The 22,472-nt window shown below is 38.8% G+C and overlaps 1 protein-coding gene across 8 annotated transcripts in view; it reads right to left on the minus strand.

Annotated features, from left to right (window-relative positions):
- rap1gap2a (RAP1 GTPase activating protein 2a) overlaps positions 1-22,472 on the minus strand; it is a 93,117-nt gene that overhangs the window by 12,242 nt on the left and 58,403 nt on the right. For 4 of the 8 annotated variants that reach the window (XM_086080499.1, XM_086080498.1, XM_086080501.1 and 1 more), the window contains 13 exons: positions 17,693-17,777; positions 11,706-11,741; positions 5,455-5,487; positions 4,971-5,003; positions 4,625-4,846; positions 4,388-4,491; positions 3,552-3,630; positions 3,382-3,435; positions 2,146-2,229; positions 1,961-2,061; positions 676-805; positions 442-597; positions 288-359 (listed from right to left, as the gene is read on the minus strand). In XM_086080499.1, coding sequence (XP_085936625.1) covers positions 288-359; positions 442-597; positions 676-805; positions 1,961-2,061; positions 2,146-2,229; positions 3,382-3,435; positions 3,552-3,630; positions 4,388-4,491; positions 4,625-4,846; positions 4,971-5,003; positions 5,455-5,487; positions 11,706-11,741; positions 17,693-17,777 — 1,189 coding nt within the window. Of the gene's footprint in view, positions 1-287; positions 360-441; positions 598-675; positions 806-1,960; positions 2,062-2,145; positions 2,230-3,381; positions 3,436-3,551; positions 3,631-4,387; positions 4,492-4,624; positions 4,847-4,970; positions 5,004-5,454; positions 5,488-11,705; positions 11,742-14,410; positions 14,536-17,692; positions 17,778-22,472 lie in introns of those variants that run through there. The other 4 variants (XM_086080500.1, XM_086080497.1, XM_086080502.1 and 1 more) reach the window with 3 other exon arrangements.

Raw genomic sequence — 22,472 nt, forward strand, 5'->3', positions numbered from 1 at the left:
TGATATAGAACATGTCATTACTGGAAAAACATATATAGCACTAGGCAATTCTCTTGAATCATTTTGTTTGTTACCATAGCTTCTTGACTGCTTAATGTTATTTATTATTACTATTTTATTAATTTTTTCCCTTTCTTTTTTGATTGGGGCGGGTACCACAAGTTTCACTTCTTTCTGCCCCTGTTCATTTCTTTTTTAAAGAACAAAATAAAAACATAAAATGATAGGCTTTATAAGGTTGATACACTTGAGAAGACAACCTTAATTCAGATTGTTTTTTTCCCCACCTTTTTAAAGACAGCAGGGTTCGGGAGGGTGGGTCCAAACGGAGGTACATCCTCCCGAGCAGTGACAGATACCTGTTGAGATGATTAATAATAGGCTGAATGGGTGGGACAAAATCTGAAACACAAAGTTATTATTTGAAAACGTAGTTCATACCTTGTACGTTGTATTCTCCGTACATGGGTTCTCAACCTGGACCAGCACATAGGCATGTAGAAAATTGGAGGCAATAATGTCAGGAACAAAGGGTGTCGACTCTTCTTGAAAAACCGCTGCCACAATGTCATTTCCTATGTGTCTTTTCCTCTGAAGCTGAGGGGCAGAGGATGAAATGTTGGTTCTCAAAGAGACTGATGTGTAAAGGTCATACCTTCAGATTAGGCCAAGTACCTGCTGGACATCGCCATCAGTGAAAGGAAGTTTTGTTGACACATGGAACATAATCTCCCTTTGTCTGAAAACTGTGTAGACGGATTCAGTACCTGTCTGTCCATGAGACACGTCCAGCCCACCGCGAAATCTGCAACACCATAAACAGGCACGTCGGTCTATTTTACAAAGCATATGCTTCCAGTTGCGTGAACAGCCAAGGCCCTTTTCTGTTTCTGAATGACTGTCCCAGTACATAAAGCAAAGTTGTGAGCACTTTTTCCAACCTCAGCTACTCTTGACATTAGCAAATCCTGCTCATCAATTAATAAAACAAACAAACAAGGCGTGTCAAAATTGGTGCCTTAATTTTGAGTTAATTTAACGTTCCCTCAACACCACTAATTTTTTTTAACATGCGATTAATGACCGTCCCTTACTTGAAAAGACTGTACTGGGGGAATTCCAGTCGCAACGCAATAGACGTGTCCACGTCAAAATTTAGCAGCGCATACATTTGTGGAGACTAGGGTCAAGTCGTATTTTACAATTTTAAAATTGTGCAGAATTTCACAAGTTACTTCATGTTAAAGATGAGATCTCTCTTAATATGAAAAGATAAATGCAACTATGCTATCTAGTGGCAGAGAGATGACATCAACACAAATCAATATCACACTTTTTTTTTTACAGTACATCATTTTAATTTTAAATACATTTGATGATTTTTTATTAAATAACTGTATAAATTACTAATATTTCTATTTAACATTTTTTTCCACTTTTATGTTAAGATTATAAAAACGTATAAAACAATTATTGGACATTTAGAACAGATAAAATGTGCGATTAATCACGAGTTAACCATTGAAGTCATGCAACTAAGATAAAAAAATGTAATCGCTTGACACCCCTCAAATAAATAAAATGACACTGCAAAAGCTTGTGGCAAGTCTTCCCAAGAGACGTTCGCCACAACGTAGATTTATTACAGTAATATTACTGTAAGTTTATTATAACTACAAGTATTAGGAAAACATTTGATGATGACATTCACATTGCTCTGACAGTCATTTTTTCCTTAAGGATTTATTTCACTACATAGTTGATCATAATCTTACAGAGGCCAAAATAGCACTTTGATGGTTATAGCTAATGAATCCTGTTTTCTGTACTGCAAACAAATCCAACATTCTTTACTATCATGTTACTTGTTTATGTGATATTTCAGCTTTATAGACACATTTGTCCTTATTTGCTAGGTAGGCTCTTGTCTCTTGTTCAAGTGCTTTCTATCACATCTCACCCCTTAAAGTCCTGAAGTTCAATGTTGTCACCCAATATATTGAGAAACTCCCTGAAAGCTGGAGTCTCTTCATTGTTCCCAAACAACAACTCTTCAGATGTCTGAGTTGAAAAAGGAGTATCAGTGACACAGAGCAGCATAACACTGAACCCAAATGAAGCTGTGCTATCAATACTATCACTCACCTGTCCAAATTTTTGGTAGATCACTCCAAATTTGAAGGTGTTGTTGACCTCATGCTCATCGAACGCTACGATCAACTGAGATCCCTGTGCAACGACAAAACCGTTACTCATAGCTGCAGAAAATATGTCTCGAGGGCAGCTTTAGTTGGCTTTTGTTGCGTCAGGCTGACATGAAAACGCAGATGGTATGTTTCCCTGCCTGAGGCGCTGGCCAAAGCCAAGAGCCATCGTAGACCTCTATGAGACTTGCAGAATAATGAAATCAATCCACCGTGTCCATTTTTTGCTGGCCCATCAATCTATAGGAATATTGCACTCATTGAGTGGCAGATGTTAGCTAGGTAGGAGGTGTATGAGGGATATAATATGGAAAGGCACTGCCTGCACTTTTCCCCTCTACTTGGGCCAGAGAGCATTGAAAAGCTAATGAAAGGTGCTGCATTTAGAGCAGGGGTCTGAAACCTGCGTCTCTTTAGTTTTTTTTTTTAATTTTTTTTGGATAAAACATTCTTTAAATGAATTCATGATTTAGATTATTTAAAAAAAGTCAGTCCAAATGTGTAAATTGTCAGAAAAAAAGCAGAAAAGGTAGAAAATTGTAAAAAAGTAACTATGAAATGTCCAAAAAACAAAAATAAATCCCGAAAATTACCATAAAATGTACACAAAATTGACAAAATGTCAGAAAATGTATTTTGAAAATGGCAGAAAAAATATATATATAAAATGTCCAAAAAACAAGAAGAAATACCCCAAATATAAAAAAAAAAAAAATAAAATAAAAAAAAAAGCGAAGCAAGGCAGAAAATATATGTCCATAAAAATGCCAAATATGTCAGTAATTTGATAGAAAGGCAGAAAAGTCTGAAATTGTATGAAAAACAGTCTGAAAAAAGAAAAAGAAAAAAAAAAGATAAAAGTTAGAACAAAAATGAATCTCAAAGTATTGGATGCTGCATATTTTCTGTTATGTTAGCTCTTAGGCCCTTAGTACATTAGACTAACACACAGTTTCCTTCATCGCAATGTTCTAAGGCTTTATTTGGCCTAAAATGGCTCTTTTGACAATAACGGTTGCTAACCTCTGATTTAGAGGACTAAAAAGGCAGACATGTATCTTTAGGTGGCCTTGAAAAATGGCTGATGCATTCATAATAAAATATGAAGTGTTAGCTTCAACAACCATCTGATCTTATTCTATGATAAGATTGTGATGCAAGACTGGAATAAACTTACTCTAGGGTAAAGAGCTGGGTTGAACTTTAACCCTGTGGCATCGTCACACAGAAGCTGAAACACGCAAAGAACACGAAAATAAATTAATTTCCTGTGAAGAGCTCACATATATACGACACTTATGTTAGGGATTCAAATTATAGATGAGTGTGTGTGTGTGCGGTTCTTACTTTTGCAATCTGAGGTACACTGGGAAGCTGGTTAATGCCTGCTAAGGATATCCTATCATGGACTGTCTTGGTCCTTGACCTGCAACAGAATGATCGAAACTCTTCTTAAAGGAGACTAGCAGGCATTTATTTAACTTACAAAAGTAAGTAACCCTTCACATTTCTGTCGATATTCAATTATATATTTTCATGGAACAATACTGTGCTGAAGAAATAAGACTATAAAAAGAAGTCAGTGTAGTTTATATACAGTAACAATGTTGCCTTAAAATACGGCTAGTAATAGCTAAATCCCTGGCAACAAAAGTGAGTACACCCCTAAGTGAAAACGTCCAAACTGAGCACAGTTATTAATTTTCCTTCCCCAGTGTCACGTTCAATTTTAGTTTTACGAGGTCTCGGGTGTGAATAGGGAGCAGGTGTATTAAATCTGTCAAAGTGTAATTTGTTCAGTGTTGTCCGTGAAAAAATACAATTGATATCTGCAGGGGTGCAATCACTTTTGAGAAGCTAACTTAAGACAATGGATAGGCGGTCCGGAAAATGAATGGATGAGTGGAAACTTAACATATTAGCAAAGGAAACATAACACAAGTAGAGCCATTGACTCGCCATCAGCCTAGTGTAAATGAAAACTATAATGATCAAATCCATACTGAATTTGGAAGCTAATTATTATAGCTTAATTGAAGCAATAAATAAATAATGAATTTGTTGGGCACAGGTTTGTTGCTTGTAGAGCATTTGCGCTTCACGGAAACAACCAACTCACTCTGTTAAGCAGCAAACCAATAACTGGCTGGCCGGTATACATTAAGTCCAATTAACTTCTGTACCTGAGCATGATGCGCAATAATTCTTGGCCCTCCACATCCTCATGCTTCAGGGACATGATGAGGTTTCCTATGCTGCTTCCAGTGCAGTAGTAGTTCATGTGCTCCTGTAAAAAAAAAAGCATGTTTACAAACAAATTCCATGTTTGCAATATTATACATTTGGCCACACTTTGATAAATAGCCAGTCAATATATTCAAATGTGTCCTCAAATGTTTGCAGAACACACACACACACACCTTGCCCAGAAAGTGTTTGCGGTAGGCTCGGGCTGTACTATTGCACTCCAAACGGTAGCTGTGACCCTCGCCAGGACTCATACCCTCTCCTCCATCCTCCTCTTCACAGAAACTGGACTCTGAAGAGGAGGGCGTCCCAGCTGGTGCCTCCACATCTTCAATCCAGTAGCCACCAAACTGTGGCAAGATTACCTGTGGATATGGGCCACCTTTCTCTAGGACCTTGGAATGAAGGTAGAACAACAACAAAACATGACCACATTTTGATTTACTTGAAAATGACTAATTAATGTCCTTTGGCACAAGTGTTCACATCAAATACATTAAAAGTGCATGAGATACTTACATCTTCTATCCGTGGGTAGGGAATATAGTCATCCTGTGAAACACAAAGTAAACTTCCTTTATATATTTCAACATACATTAAGTGATTATGATGAAACACAACACATGGGAAATGACAGCTCAAATAATGGTTAGAAAATATCAAGCGTGCAAGATTAAAGTAACGTTAAGGCAATGATACAAACATTTTAAACATATGGTTCTAGCGGTTTAAGGTTGTTTGAGCCCTATACGTTGTTTCCATAGTGTGGTGCAATTTCAGGGTACGACCTCTAAATACTGCTGAGGCCCATCTGCTAATCCTTTTGAGTCTGCAGTAGCCGATCTGCAGTGCAGATCAATAATCAGTTCCTTCAATTTAAGACCCGTTAGATCAGGACGCAATTGATTTTCTAATGTGAAAGCCTTGAGAGGTGACAGAGTTAGGACAAAGACACTTGAGGAGGCATCACAACACAACTTGAGTGTCTGCCGACTGGTCACACCTTCCATTTTTTGGTCTCTTCAACTTTAGGGACCTGAATCCATTTGCAGCATGAGGATGGAAAAGCACATGGGTCAAAGGTTAATTTGTCATGACGGCAACATTGGGTCTCGAATATCTTTAAGTTCGCAAGACAACATTCTTAAAAGTCCGTCATAATCAGGAAGAGTTCTTAGGCTGGATTCACACTGCAGGTTAAAAGTGCCCAATTTCAATTTTATGCCGACACCTGATTCCATTTTCATTTATATTGTATAGTCTGATGAGGCCAACTTGATTCTGAGGAACACTTACAACAACCCAAATGTGCAGAAGCCCAAATTGCATGCAACTTAAGTAAACAATAATACATGAAACGTTGCATCCCATTTAATTAGCCTGTGTTGACTCCCATCATTGGCCATCAACAATGCACCATTTTTCATAAACGTACACATTTGTACTAGGCCTGATTCCAATCTGAAGATACAATCCGACAGATTTGTCCATTTTATTTGTATACAGGTACAGTGTATAACTATCACATATTACTGCAGCAATGACATATTCATATTGTGCTACTTGAGAACAAAAATAACAAGCAAAAAAAGTCACTTGAAGCATGCAGTGTAAATCCAGCATTTTATGGTTGTTCACACCCGTGTTCACACAGACGAATTGGAAACACCTGTTGGTTGATAGCAATTACCACACCATTTGTTGCATCCACAACTGTTTTCTTATAAATATCTTACTTGCACACCTCTTTGTCAAAACACAGTTCAAAATAACAATAATAGCCTTTTCTTTAATTTTATCCAAAATAAAAATGCATAAATACATTCTTATCCATAAGTGAATTTTATTCTCTTCTTGTTTTTGTAACTATTCCCACTCACTTCAACTTACCCTTTCCTGGGACCAGACATTGGAGATGCGGCGAATGTCAAACAAATTGCTCATATTTAAAATAAGTCAGACTTGATTTGATTTTTACACAGTTACTGTTTACAGCCTATGTTAAATCAACCAATGGCATTCATGCACAGGTTTCAGTACAAAAATTAGATTTGGATAAATTTACTTGCTTGACTTCTAACTCTCTTGATTGTTTAATGCCTTCCGTTTGTTTTGCCATTTGTACGCGTGCTTCCATGGCAAACAGGGGTGTCAACTTACTAATCAGGACCAGCTGGTGGACACTTCCAATTAAAAAGAAATGGGTGTGAACAATTCTGCAGTATAAGAAATTTTCTTGACGCTAGCATGGACTTTTTAAGAAAACATTAGGGGCTTTTTCACGGCCTGAACTTTTGGAGAACTTTTCCATTTACCTTGGTAAAATTCAGAGACTTGTACTGACTTAGGTGAAGCGCAACAATGTGGTCACAATCCTAATTTTCTAATCCATACAAGTTGTTTGTTTAGACCTTATTTTTTACTTGAAAACATATTGACTATACATGCAAGCACACATGCAGGTAGTACACACACTGCAGCTCAAATTCGATTTTTTCACAAATATCTTTGTTTTTCATGCAGTGTGAACGGTACAATTGCCCGACCTGGGCCTCTTTCGTATGTGGAAATAAATCTGTATGCATATCGTCTGCACTGTGAACGCTCATCTGCACGCATCCGATTCATACGTCATCAAAAGCCTTATATGGACTCTGCGTGGGCGGCAGAGAGTGCTTGGACTACTGACACATCTGTGAATAACTGAATGTATACAAAGCTGTTTTGAGTAACAGTGTTACATTTTTATTTGTCTTTTAATTTAATCACACTTGAAACATGAAGCATGAAGTTGACATGTGTGGTGATAGTAGAAATTCAGCCCTGCAGACGGTTCATCACGAACGGCGATGACGCTACGTCATCTTCGGTAGACTTTTCAATGAAATGAGGAGGTTGAGTAATGTCCCCTCATTTCCCCCAAATATTTTTATTACCTCTTCCAACCTCGCTACTCTGGCGACATGAGATGAAAAAAGAAGTCAGCCGGATTTCTGTTGCTGTTTGTAAACAGCACATTAAAAACTGACGAATGAGGATGCCGAGGATAGCAGCCAACCAGGAGCGAGCATGAAAACAGTCCACCAACCAGGAGCGTGGGCGTTTCCACAGCTGAATTTGCATAATTATGCAGACAAGACATGTGAATCGTACTCCTAACACGTCCGTGAAACGAGTCCACCAGTCCACCAATCTGTAGCTTGCGTTGGCACAGCTAAATTTCCATATGACACTGATAAAAGTTGCTTGTCTTGGTGGCTTGGCTGGCGGTGAAACGTTGCGAGTCGGCACAATATTTACTTTTGTGAACACTGCAACGTGACGTCGTTGTTTTGGGTGTACGTCACTCGAAGTGTGTGAACGGTACATTAAAAGATCGGATTTAACAAAAAATCTGCCTAAGGCTACGCTACGTTCACACTGCAGGGCGTGATGCCCAATTCAGATTTTTTGTTAACGTTTTGTTAACAGTTTAGCCATGCCGCCGAGGAGTTGGATTCATGTGCCTGCATAAATTATGCAAGATGTGCGAACGCCCGGTCCCGATTGGTGGACTGTTTTCGCGCTCGCTCATGTTTGGTTGCTGTCCTCGGCTTCCTCGAGCGTCAGTGTTTACAATCAGAGCAAAAACTCAAACTTATTTTTTTCCATCTCATAACGCCAGAGTAGCGAGGTTGGAAGAGGTAGGAATATTGTGGAAAAGAGGGGAGACTCCTCGATATCTTCATTTCATTGAAGATGACGTGCAGGGCTGAATTTCTACTGTCGCCACACATGTCAACTTTATGTTTCATGTTTCAAGTGTGATTATATAAAAGACAAACCAAATAATAACACTGTTACTCAAAACAGCTTTGTATATTTACAGACGTGTCAGTAGTCTCCCTCCCTTGTGTGCGGATGAGTGCAGACGCATCGCATACATATCTGATTAATATCCACATATGAAAGAGGCCCAGGTCGGGTGTGAAAAAATTGGAGTTGTACCGTTCACACTGCATGAAAAAATCAGAATTGAGCTGCAGTGTGAACGCAGCCTTAGTCATCTTCTCACGCTCAGCTCAGAATCCAGGCATGATAAATGTTTCTTTCAGCATTTGATTCAGTTTTGTAGGGACACAGCACCACAAAGGCATATCAACCTTTCAATCAAGTGCATATGTGTATACATTCAATATACATTTTTACTTTACTTTTGCCTTAAAGTAAAATAAATCTTCTTTTGAAAAAGTTTATACTGGCCTGACATGGTCCCTTATTAGGAAGAGTTAGAGTGGTCAGGTAAATGCAGAGTTCAAGATATAATTACGTCACATTAGCTTGCACTACCTTTTGTGGTTGGTATACATATATGGATGAATACACTATAATACATAGTACATGAAATGCCAACCTGGCAGTTTGCTGAGAGGAACATTTTGTCTAGATGAGCACAGAGTTCTGAAAGCAGGTACTTTACTATTCAAAATCATACATAATACTTGCTTGCATGCCTGTAATTGTGAGTGTATGTGTCTGTCTGTGCATATTGACGGTGCAGCTGTTACAGTCACAGGGGAGCCATTGTCCACAATAGAAAACTGATCACAAAGGCGCTTTTAAGAGGATTCAATTTTCTTTCTCAGACAGACAAAGAGGAGGAGGGAGGAAGAGGTGGAAAGCGGGGGAATAAAAAAAAAGAAAAAGAAAGAGAGGTCCAAAAACGTGACCTTCAATCATCGCCATCTTTCAAAGCAACAAAGCGGACTTTCAATGCACAGTTTCTATTGCTGAGTTTTTGGTGGCAGAGTCCAAGAACAGATCGATGCAAGGCAAGGTTCAGACAAGATGGATGGATGTGTAACAGACTATTTGATCATTCGGCTGCAGTGACAGGCTGTCAGTCTCCGGTCAGACTTGCAAAATGTCTCTAGGATGTCCTCACTAAGTCCGGCACTAGTGCATCTACTTGCATAAACAATTCTTCGAAAGTACGGCGTATGACTTATGTACTTCACATAATATAGGGCAAGCAAGCATCATGTTGATTAAAACATTCAAAAGTGACCTTGCATGGAACAAAGTAATTTAGTAGCCATTCAGCAAAGAAAAAAAAAGATCATTTTGAAGCATTGACAAAAGTGAAAAAATAAAGAAATAAACTGTGGGCCGCCATATTTGTTTCTCCGTCCATATGCAGTCACTTCCTGTAGTGTAAATAATGAGGATGAGGGGATCATACCAGGGTGTTAGAATCCTAGCAGAAGTAAAAATAAACAAATCATGGAGCACTGTATTAATGTTTGTTTGTATTCATATTATATAATGTCCAATCATTTATTTAAATGAGAAACTTTGTTTTATTAGCATGCTTGTTCAATACCACTATTTTTCAGACTGATACCAATAGGAGTATTCACCCTTTGAGTGCTCACGAGTACTAATACCTCAACTTTTGATTTGGAAAATTTTATTTTACAATAAGACAAAAAAATAGCAAACAAAAGCTGACAAAGATGATGATGTACCGATGTGTCAAGCTGCCCATAGTATAGCACCAACTACTGTAGAGGAGGACTTACTAAATGTCAGATTTTTTCTTTGGTAGCTGTGGCTGGTATCGGCAGCCTCTATGAGTACCTGAAACCTAAAAATAGGGCTGATTTCGGCCCGATATGATACCTGGTATTGTTACTCCCCCGTTCCTGTTTTAATTGTACTTCTATTAAATATCCACCATGAACATTTTTTATTCTCCATTTATAGAATTTAGGAAATTATACAGTTTTAATATATTGCAGATTTCCAAATAATGTTATGTAATCTTTTAAAACAAAAAATAGAAAAATACTAGTGATGCACCGAATATTCGGCCACCGAAAATTTTAATAAAATAAATTAATTAAAGCCGAAAGAATATGGCCGAAATAGGAGTACCATTAGCCAACATGTCTGCGATGTGGGCACATTTCAATTTATATTGTGCTTTGTTAAAATGCCAGTGCTAAATACATATTTTATAATAATATTATAATTTTAATTAATTATAATAAATGCAATGATAGTAAAAATTGGCATAATTTTTTTCAGGGTTTTTCAGCATTCTTCATTTTCGGTTTTCGGTTTTCAGTTTCGGCCAAACATTTTCATTTTGGTGCAACCCTAAAAAATACATTTGGTTTGTTTTACAATGTACTGTCGTAGAATAGTCCGTCATCAACTATAGAACCTTTACGTTCTCATTTTTAAAAGGAAATAGCTATGGTTCCTTTTTTTATATACAGTATTGCAGTACAATATGCTGATGTAACTTACAGTAGTGTGGGAAACTTTGTGGGAAACTTTGCCTTAGACATTTTGATGACTTTTACTGAGACACATTTTTAATTGTAACACTACCATGACATAAGTTTAAAAATAACCTTATTTAACCGTACTTCTTACTTTTGTCTGGTAAAGTCCCTGATTTAGGCAGGGTGATGAGACATTTATATGTCTCCTTTGTGTGAGACTTTCTATAAGGCTAAGCTCATATTTATTTTCCTTTTGTTTCTCTGTTCGTTGTCCATGTGAGAAATAAAGTATATTTACCTTTATGCAGTAAAAGCTTACTGGTGTAGAAGACATGCTTCTATTCATATGCCTGTGAGCACTGACTATTTTATGCGTCTTTGAGGTCTGTCAGTGCTTCAGCCTTTAAACATTTTTACATCCAAAAGAACCTGCAAAATTCTTTTGGCCACTTAATCCATCCTTCTTCAGTTTGTGCTTTTCATGCCTCCTCCCACCATCTCTCTCCTCCTCCTCCTCTCCTTTTGTATACCCCCATATGTGCTCACACTTTTCAGAGCCTGTGCCCTTGGGAGCCCATAGAGGCAACAAAGAGGTCACAGAAATGGGAGAAAAAAAAAATCAATAAATTCCATACAAAGAATGAGAAGTTATATGGTAGCGCTATCCTTTGCTTCCCGCATGCTAACTGTCTAATAAAAGCGACTGCACCCGACATTCACTGATTTAATCAGCTTTTGGCTCATCTTTCCATATGTTTCACTAGAGTTTGATTAGAGAGACAAACATGATTATACATTTAAAATCCATGTTCAAGTCAATGTTAAAGCCAATGTGGGGTGAGTTCCTGCTTTTGTACATTCGCAGCACTCAGACGATGAAGGGAAATGAAAGGATGATACATACACTGTATAGACTTAAGTATTAGGAAGCCTGATCAGGCTAGACATACAGAGACAAAATGACGATAGTATGATCTCATACCTGCATCCTCTCCAGCATATCGAAGAATTCTGCAGACTGGGGAAAAATGGGGGAAGAAAGAATAGCATTTAAAAAACTGTCAGTGGACTCAGAATCACCATTAAACAAAAGTTCAGTATCTTGACATCAAACACCAACTCAAAGTTTGACATTTAAATATCTTATTGTACATTCACAACATGAGCTGTGCTGACAAGCAGCAGGTCTGGTGTTCAAGTTCATTGTGTTTTCACAGCATTAGTGAGTCAAGAGGGCAGCACCCTTTTCTCACACCCATGTGCACACACTGTGATAAGCAATCACTCCCTCAGCGAGGTACACATAAACAAGTATATGTGCTTCCATAAATGCATTTGCACATTTTGCTCCCAGGGGTTCACACCTTGTCACATAATCAAGCTGTGAGGGTCAATATGGCCTGCACACGTGTGTTATGTGTGCAGGTTATGACATGTGTTATGTGTGCAGGGAGAATAGACTGTTATCAATTGTATTATTAGTATTATTATTATTACTCACATCATCATGACCATTATTATTATTATTATTAGTAGTAGTAGTAGTAGTATGCAATTGCTAGAGAAATCATGGAGACAAAAAATAAGCTTGTTTAAGAAAGAGTCTTCTAATAGGACAATAAGCTGAAATATATCCTGATAGCAGTCACACACTGCTTTTGAGCAACCATTCCACACTTAACAATGAAGTAGGCCTACAGAAGCGTGTGACAGTAGAATAAGTCATACCCATCAACTGTATAGGCTCCCCAAGACAGAAATGTCTTCAAAGACATTTCACAACCCTTTGAATGATTCCAGCAGTAAAAAACCTGTAGATCACAACATTTTGAGAGGACTAATAAAAACCACTGTTACCTGAAATTACTTTTGATGAAAACTCATAAATCTACAGACGTTCCCTCCACCTTCACGCAGCACACACTCCCACCAGGCTTATCACAGGGTTAATATTAACAAGATAAACAGGATGGAGATTAAGTCAGTAAGGAAAACTAAATATAAAAGACAGTCAAATTGTAATAGCTTTTAATCGCAACATGGTGCTTTTGGCATAAGTGCCAGCATACTAGGTCCAAATCTCATTATGTTAGACTATTTCATTAAAGAGTTATATACATTTGTTATAAGATAGATTAGATACGAAGTTACCAGTTGCCGAGAAACTATTCCACTGTGACGCAAAAGGGGGAAGCGGGGCAGCTAGCGCTTTTCAAGATGCACAGATTCTCCCAACCACTAAAGTCTGTCGTTTAGATACGTTGTTGCCAGATGCACTCTGGATGGTGCAACTATAAAATGTGGGCATTCCCACAAATCCAGTTTTACGTACTCCAGAGGGTGTAGTAAGTCCGTGAAAGTGAAACATCAAATTGCAGTTGAAGATTTACAATATACTATAATAAGCCGCCACACGTATCTTACTTCCACAAAGCTATCGAATGTATGTAGAAAAAAAAATGCTGATCATTTGTATTACCAAGCCCATTTGATTTGAAATTAATTTTTTATTGCTTACCACCAATTTTAAAGGGAAGTCAACCCAAAAATAAAATTTATTTATTACAATTTATTTATATGTAGTATGTGCCTAGTGTAAACACAGCATTCTGATTGCGTTTGTAGAATATGAATCAATCAGAAAAATCCACGTGTGTTTATCCATCTCTGCTGACAAATGTCACACAACCAAATTCAGAAAACAGGTGAGAAGTGACTAGTTGTTACCTAAGCCCCGAGGAACTGTGAGGTTATTTTCAGTCGACAGCAAAGGGCAAAATGGCCGCCCCCTGAGATGGATTAAAAACATGTGGATTTTGCTGCTTAATTACGGTAATATACCACAAACACAATAGCAAGCAGAGTGCCATGTTTACCCCAGTGAAGGCGCATAGAACATGTTATCGTAAATAATTTTTGGGGGGTTGACTCCCCCTAATTGTAGGTGAGTGAGGTTTACACTAGATAAAGCAGGGTGGTAAACTTGGAAAAACTGGAAAAAGATCATGCAGTGAAAGGTCCCAGTTCCTACTGGCACTGGTGGAAGTTAACTGTCGGCTGATCAGCATTGCCAAATAATTGTTTGCAAGACATAACACGGTATGTATTTAAAGTGCTATACGTTAAAATATACATTTCAGGGGAATATTGTAAGATGAGGTGACAAAGTGTTGTGCAGTCTCACTTTGGGGGTAACTAACTATTAATATAGGCAATATTCTATTATTCTAGACTATTTTATGGCGATGTCCCTTATTCATGATCGTTTTTTTTCTTTTTCATGTCATGCGGTCCGTAAGAGCCACTGTGTCAATAAACATTACAATAGCATTGTTATCTTCATATCTAGGACATCACTGTGTTAATTCCAAGACTAGTTCTGATGTTGTTTGCTCCCAGAAGCACTATTCACTCTGCACCCTCCTGCATCCACTGAAGTTCTGTTTGCACCTTCTCAAAGGCTTGTTCAAAAATACTTCACTCAAATAGACTGCTTTGAAAGAGTACCACATTTATGGAGGTTAATCTTGTTTAAAAAAAAAGCGGCTATGCAAGTATAGTAACATTTTAAAAGGGTTTAGTTCTTTGTATTTGTGATCAATCTTGTTAATCCCCCCCATATCAATCACATAAAAGAAAAAGATGACATTAAAAGCTTTGGTTGAATTATTTCCATTAACTGAGTACCTGTTTCTGTGAATCCAAACCTCAAAGGCAGCAGCTAAAACATGCAACGCACATCCCTGCAGTGTCATTTGTTTGGCTCCATCTTGCATACAGCCCCTTTCGCTTGCCCATGTTTAATCCCCGTCTAATCTTATAAAACCTATGCCTTAAACAGGAAAGTCAAGTCAGGCAGTTGTGTGTTTGCCAAGGCATAAAACAGGTTGTACAAGTGTGCATCTTTCTTCTTAAAACACTTGCAGGCGAGAACACACAATGTAGCTTAGCCTTGTATGGCTTTGCTTCGTGTATCATCTGTGAACATAAATGTAACCAACACAACAGTGTGTCACTCACTAAACATGTGACATTTGATATATAAAAACACATTGCTCAAAACATTTCACACGCACGTAGCTGACGTGACCCTGATTATGATTGTACAAGTGCAGTTTAACTACACGTAAAAAAAAAAAAAAGAGGCTCCTCGTCTATCTTTTGTGATATCATTTTTCAGTGTGTATCCATCCACCCAACAAACATTCAGCCCTCATCAGACAATTGATTAAGGCCACTCTGCACAGACACTTGTCACATTGCTGCATCACTTTCTATGCAAATGGCACAGCGGGAATGACAAAGCATTGTTGACACACCTCTTGGGCTGAATGCTTTACACCAGGGGTCACCAACCTTTTTAAAGTGCTTAATGCAGTTTGATACAAATCAATAAATGCCAGCTAAATAACGCTAGATGTTGATTATGTTAGGATTTCTCACAAGAACAAGGAAATAGATAAATACACACAATAGCTGCTTCTATGAATCTCTGCCAATCTTTACATTTTCAAACTATTACCTCAAGAACTTTCCGAGAAAATCACAATGTCCCTTCACTGGTGAGTTATTTTTCAATCAGGGTCTAATCAATGATGTGGTCCTCCTGGTGCCTGCGAGAACCATGCTGGTAACGTTGCACTATAAGTAAAAAGCTTGCAAAGGACAAGTTAATATTTATCCTTATTTTCACACTGCACTTAACGGATCTTGTGTATGTGTTACAAGGGATTACACCTTGTCTCGTCACATGGCCATGTGTTAGGATGGCATTTGATGTTGTGACTTACTGCCTCGAGTTGAAAATTGTTCCGGTCGGGAGTGACATCACTGTGATGTCTGAAGGTGCAGGATGGGTCCATGTCCGAAATGCACCACCCACCCCTACTGGATTCCTAGTTAAAGGGGAAGTCAACCCAAAAGTTTTCTTTACAATAATATATTCTATCCAGCCCAACTAGTCGAAACACTTAATTCATATTATATTTGTGGAATATGAATAAAGCAGCTAAATCTACCCATTTTTATCCGTCTGAGGGGGCGGCCATTTTGCCACTTGCTGTCGACTGAAAATGACCAAAGGTGGGCACTTCCGTTACTGCAACGGCACATCACTGACGGATGCCTACCTTTCGCTGAGTGCTTTGCATTTTAGGTGAGCCTTATGGCGCGAAGCCTGGTAAAAATACGCCGACTGAGCACCGACTGAAGCATGTTTACGTCCGTCAATCGGGGCGATTACGGAAGCACTCGCCAAAAGGTGGGCATCCGTGAGCGACGGGCCGTTGCATTAACGGAAGCGCCTACCTCTGAAAATGACACCACAGTTGCTCAAGGCTTAACGACCAATCACGGCTGCATGTGAATGTCACACGAAGCTCAGAAAACATTAGCCGTGACATGATAGGTCGTTACCTGAGCCCTGAGCAACTATGATGTCATTTTCAAGGTACACCAAGTAGCAAAATGGCCGCCCCCGAGTTGGATAAAAATGAGTGGATTTTGAGTGCAGAATGTCGCGTTCGGATTAGTGGGGGCGTATACTACATGTTATTGTCAAGAAATTTTCGGGGTTGATTTCCCCTCTAAGATTAGAGAGAAGCAGCATCTCGGTGCCTCTGTTGTGATGCTACAGTATTTATACTTTAATCCTGCTGCTATGATTGATAACAAAATGTTCATCTGTCTGAGAACTGAGAGGAAATAAACACAGAGCGAAACCTAAATCCTCAGTTAGCAGCAGCATTAAAGTGGATTTGATCAGTAACTAACTACATGTTGTTTCTTATAGATACTGATATCATAACAGCATCAGACATATTTTTCTTGACAATGCTGGCCAGGTCACCGCTATTATTTTTGCAGGTTGGGTCAACTCATGCCTCTAATGGGTCACATGTGTGGGTTGCAGAATGGATGTGGTATTAATTATATCTGTATTTGTATGGACTCAGGAATGGACTGGCACAAATAATCGGCCCTGGCATTTTGTCTTAGGCCCGCTGGCCCAGCCCGATTCCCGACCGCCATTTGCTACCATGTAGCTCTACCACTCATGTTTTTTTTTTGTTTAGTCTAATCTCCATATTGTAAATGGATGAATGGGCTGCTCCTTCTAAATTGTGGGCCAGTCTCTCAGGTAAAATGGCACCAAAGGACACCGGCCCACCGGGCATCTGCCCTGAATGCCAGATGGCCAGTCCAGCCCTGTATGGACTCCTTGAACTTCCAGACTTTGTGTGTTTGATGCCATGAGAAGAAATTGTCATTCAGTTCTGCTCCTCCTTTCCACACTATTTCTCTCAATAATTACAGCTTTGTTCAAGGTGACATGCTGTCAAGCGAGAGATGGGATTATGTGGATACTGTACAGTATATTGCTCTGCAAATCGGCCGTCATAAAAAAAATCTTCTATCAGAAACTGTAACAAAGAAAATCCATAAAATGATTAATAAAACATCACACCTAAAATCATTTCCTAGATGGCGCATATGCTAGCCTTACGTTTTCCCCAAAATGCAAAATGAGTCACGCACAAATGGAACTTCACATGTCCCAGTGCCACAATCCAATTGGCCAAAGAATAAATTATTAATTATTCTCACATGGGGGATTCTATTGCAATCGATCATTTCCCAACAAAAACGCCACCTTCAACCGCCACATACAAGTCAATAGTTGCCTTAAGTGTTCATTTATGAGTAGAACTGAAACACCTGATGAGATTAACCATCAGCCTGTAATCGTCTGACCTTCGATGTGATCATATAAACGGTCACATCTTTACGTTAAGGAGTCGCAATTCATCAACGAAATTCCTCCTCCACTTTGAGATGCTCCCTCATTGGGACTAAATTCAGAAGAGATCTTTAACATGTCTTGTGACCCTAAAGGGCGATAATGTTGATGGGAAAGCAAGCCGTTTGATTATTAGCTCAAATGTGTGTGCCTGTGTGCAAGCATCCTACCTTCATGCTGGGCGGAGCGGTGCGGGGCGGTGACGGGGGACATTCTCCCAGAGGGACGTTGGAGATGGTCAAAAGTTCCTGTTTCCTGGAGAGAGGTTAAAAAAAATGTAATTTCACTGATTTGTTCATGATAAAGTAAATGCAACTTTAGATGAAGGCTGACAACATGTGTTTATGCAGAGAGTACTGTGGCCGTCAGAGAATTACAGTGTTAAATGTATTAGAGTGTCAAGGCTAAAGTGAAAATGAGGTGTTACAGCATCTGGACTTTTATCTGGATCCACACAGAAATAGAATAATTTCTTGCTTGGCCCATGCCCCACACCTCCACAAAGTATTTTGTGTATAGTATACACACACATGCACACACAAAACCCTTACCAATACATGTATTCAAAGAAAATCGTTTTTCCAACCAAGAAAGCAATCAAATGCTGCCTGCCAACAAACTGCAGCACTAAATCGCTTTGGATCTTAAGTCAGCAGCGTATAACTACATAAGAATATAATCAATCACATCCTAACCAGACAACTATAATCATCTACATGGTATTGAAAAGCTTTGACAGTGCAGGAACTCAAAACTAATTTCCAGTTGCCTTCGTTGCTTTGACTTGTTCTTTGATTGAAACAGTTTGTCCCATTCAATAATCTGCTGAAAGTGAGGGTCTCCTGCATTCCCTGGGCCACACGATGTTCCTGCCGAAACACAATGTTTGCTGTGGAGATGTACTGAACGAACCGTCAGTCAGTTTGATATGATTAAAATATCCTGCAACATGGAGAGTCACTAGATCTCAAGGTTTTTTTCTGACAAGACTCTTTGTCTGTGGACAGATCGTTAAGTGTGTTTAAGAACAAAAAGAACATTCATTATGTATTATATGTGGGATCACTCACGTCTGCTAAGTCTTTGTGACAAGCTTTACTATATTAATGAGTACAGGTTATGGAAGACAAGATGTATTCATTCACATTTCTTTAACGTAATATGATTTAATCCACATAAATCAGCTACAGCTTTTGATATGCTCAACCTCTTTGAAGCAGAAAATCTGTCAAGTCTCGCTCGTATCCTTTGGTATCAGGAGCATGAGGTGCACGGTTACCCTCATCAATTCATTTAAAATCAGCACACAGAGAGGCACGGGGTCTACAAGTACATGACGGAACAACTCACGAGATGCAAAGATCTCCACTTCAATTAATTGAGTTCTGCAATAATTCTGAGGGATTGTCCCATCCTGCTGTCATATTTTTTAATTACATACTATGACATAACCCACACACGTCCGCGAAGCTCAGAATCTATCTGCCTGTGCCTGAGCCAAATCCACCAACATCATGTTACGCAACCTGTGTCACCACTTAGACCTGGTTTTAGCAAGTCTAAAATCTCATCTATTTTTTGTTACTAAACTGCCCCAGGGTGCAATGAAATATGACAGAATGCCTATCCAGGCATAGTGTGGTCTACCAAAGTCACAAACATGCTAAACTAGACTTGCCCCAGCACAAAAATGAAGATGCACCCATTTTTAAGATGATCAGTTTTCTTTCTGTCACTGAAGTGTCTGGTGCGCCATGGGGGCATTTGCTGGAACGCCCTGCGAGGCGCAACGCGGTTCACAACACGGTAAACTACAATTGCCTCAACACAGGAATTTGGGGAATATTTGGCAGCCATGCTCGCAGCTTGAGAGCTGAACTAGCTTGGTGCTAGTTTAGGATGACGCAACTAGCAACGTACATGGATTTAAAATGAGAACAAAAGAGAGAGAGATTTTTTTGAAACCATTTTAGCCAAATAATTTTTTGCATTTGTTGGACTATGAAGTTTTTTGTGTGTGTGCCAAAAGTAGGCCATATCTCATTTGAATTGATTTGGTAGTGGAGGCATGCATGACAATTACGGGTGTGCCCAAAAAATCGATTCTTATAAGAATCGAGATTCTTATAAGAATCGAGATTCTTATTTAGTACGATTCAGAATCGATTTTAAGTGTCCCAAATTTGATTTTATTTAAATTATTTAATACTGTCTTGCCTTTGTCTGTGTGCCTTTATTGGGAGCGCTGTTCATGTTGTACTCGATTTGGCCACTTAGGGGCAGTGTGGTTCCACGTGGTCTTATACAGTTAAGTTGTAGCCACATTAGAAAGTAGAAGGAAAAAGTCACGATCAAGTTATTCCAATAAAAGTAGTTTTTTTGAAGCGTGGAGCCATTCTTTTGAGTGATAAAAGTGCCGCAAGTAGCGCGCTAATTAGCATTAGTGAGTCAGACTGACTTTGCACATCTATAAATTTAAGCAAAAATCATTGTCAATCAAATCATTTTTAATAAAAAAAATCGTCCTTAACCGAGAATCGATTCTGAATTGAATCACATACCCAAAAATCTGAATCAAATCGAATCGTGAGACATTCAAAGATTCCCACCCCTAATGACAATGTCTTTGGTCCAAATGAGCAGTCAATGACTCTCTTTGCGGATGCAGGTAGCAAATGTTATCTCAATAGTGCATGAGTCTTTATGAACGATGTCACACCGCTCCCAATTTAATTCCTTGGAGCACCTGGCGACTTCTTGCCCAATTTTATGAAAGGTTGACAGATGTGGAAGCAGATCTAGTAACTGGGCACACCCAGCATTGCGTCTTCCAAATAAGTGAAATTGGCACACAGTTCATTTTGTGCCGTTGGAATCCCTGAGACAGATTGTGGTGAAATATTTTTAAATATCTAACATCTGAAAGGCAGGTTTAAACTGGCAAGGCTGTGTGTAACAATTAATGAGGTTGGTGTGTCAATAATATCGCCTGTAAAGAAAAGCAATTTTCTAGCTTCTGAATAATCTTAGGGCAGATGTACGTAAAGCCATTTACAAGAAGGAGTCAATGCCAATAACAAAGCTCCCTTCACTGCTGCCTTTCCTTGTCTCTGAGTCATTTCGGCGCATTGTGGCAATTGGTGCTGGCCTCTCCTGGAGCAGGTTTTTTTGGGGGTGTTCTGTCCCAGGTTTTTAAACACATGCTACGCAGGGTGGGCAGACACATCCACTGCCCTCGCACTTGGAACAAGTAAAATCAACTAAAGGATTTCCCCCCAAAAATTTGGGGGCAGTTGCTAGGTGGCAACAGGCTGATGTTTTCATTTCATTGATATTTTCAGAGGTTGAGTTGAAATGAAGGTGTGAATTTTGGTATTTTTGTGTCATTAAGTGACATTTAACTTTTGTATATTTACAGTTGTCCTCATAATTTTACAATCCATTCCCCAAGGGTATGCACATTTTCAAGTACAACTGTGTTTTGCTTAGGCATTAAACTTAATTGTGTGTCAGTATTTCCTGTCTGGTTGTGTGTGTTCTCATATGTTGGTAAATGCCACACTTTTCTCGAGTGTCCAAAATGGATCTTGGAAACCAATTAGTTCTTCAGAACGGTTCGTAAGCCCCTGACATGTAAAAAATGATTTGCTTTTTCAGTAGCAACTATGGCTGCGAGGGTGTGGAAAGATAAGCACCTCCTGTCCTTGACATTTGGACTTTCACTGAGGAAATAACAAGTCGACCTTAGACAAACTGTCGGTTCAGCGAGCGATGACAAACATTTTGTGAGGAAGAGAACACAGTGAAAGTAAATGATGTCAAGTTAAGTACACACATGCTGATTTTTAACATATTAACCGCTTTTTAAAATGTGAGTTTTGGCTCTGTGGGTGAATGCCAACACTGAAAATGATGCATGTCCAAGGTCACCATTTGAATTTAATTAAGCCCATGCCAGAAATTATACTTGAAATATTCATTCACCCACTTTCTTTTAATCAGTTTAGGTAATCAACTACTTTAGCGCTTTTCCAGCATTTGACAACATTTTTGACTTCATTTCACCATCTGTCCCCTTGTTGATGTAAAACGAGTGCAGGACATTGTACAAATGTACGTCACCCGTTTGAAAAATTCTACAAGAATAATGTTGAAGTATGAATGACACAATTTGACAGGTATTCATTTACCAGTATTGATAGAAAGGTTCCAAATACCAAAATACTTATTTGTAGTGCCACTGTGTGTATTACCATTTCTGTGACAAAGGCTATTTTCACACTTCAGGTCAATTTTGATATTTTTGCCCATTTGTAACATATATCTCTTTTTTTCCATGTGATTTGAACAGTAATTTTGATATTCTTTTTCCACATTTCACACCTCTTTTGTAAGTAGATATAAATCAATATGTATCCAATGCATCTCCAGTATGGATGCTCAGGTTGCACTCATCTGACGTGTAAATCACCAAAAGCCAAATATGCACTCTGCGTGGGCGGTGGAAAGTGCATGGGAGACTACTCGACCTCGCATGCACATATTGTAATGCCTGTACTGTTCCTTGCTGCCTCCAGTGAGAAAAAAAGCTGCCAAACCACATCTTCACTCTGCTGTCCATTGTATGCTGACCAACACCAGTCGAACCAGTCACCTTCACAGTTCAACTCTAGTCCCTCCAACAAGTATGTATATCAATATGGTGGTCAGTTTTAGAGATCTAGAGATTTGCTGTATCGCATTTAGGGATATTTATATTATTTTGCCCCTCTTTCTGCCATTTATGGACCTATTATGATCATGAGAATGTATACACACTGACGAAGAAGAAATGAAGCTATGAAGTAGGTTCAAATTGGGTTAATTTAAGGACATAGAGTCAGAGTGTGAACCATGACCATGAAGTTTGTCCTTTGGGCTTTGACGATGCTTCTGTTTCCATTTAGATCT

The sequence above is a fragment of the Leptonotus elevatus genome, chromosome 7 (assembly GCF_054856555.1).
Source record: "Leptonotus elevatus isolate MCC_2025b chromosome 7, RoL_Lele_1.0, whole genome shotgun sequence".
NCBI classification, from domain to species: Eukaryota; Metazoa; Chordata; class Actinopteri; order Syngnathiformes; family Syngnathidae; genus Leptonotus; species Leptonotus elevatus.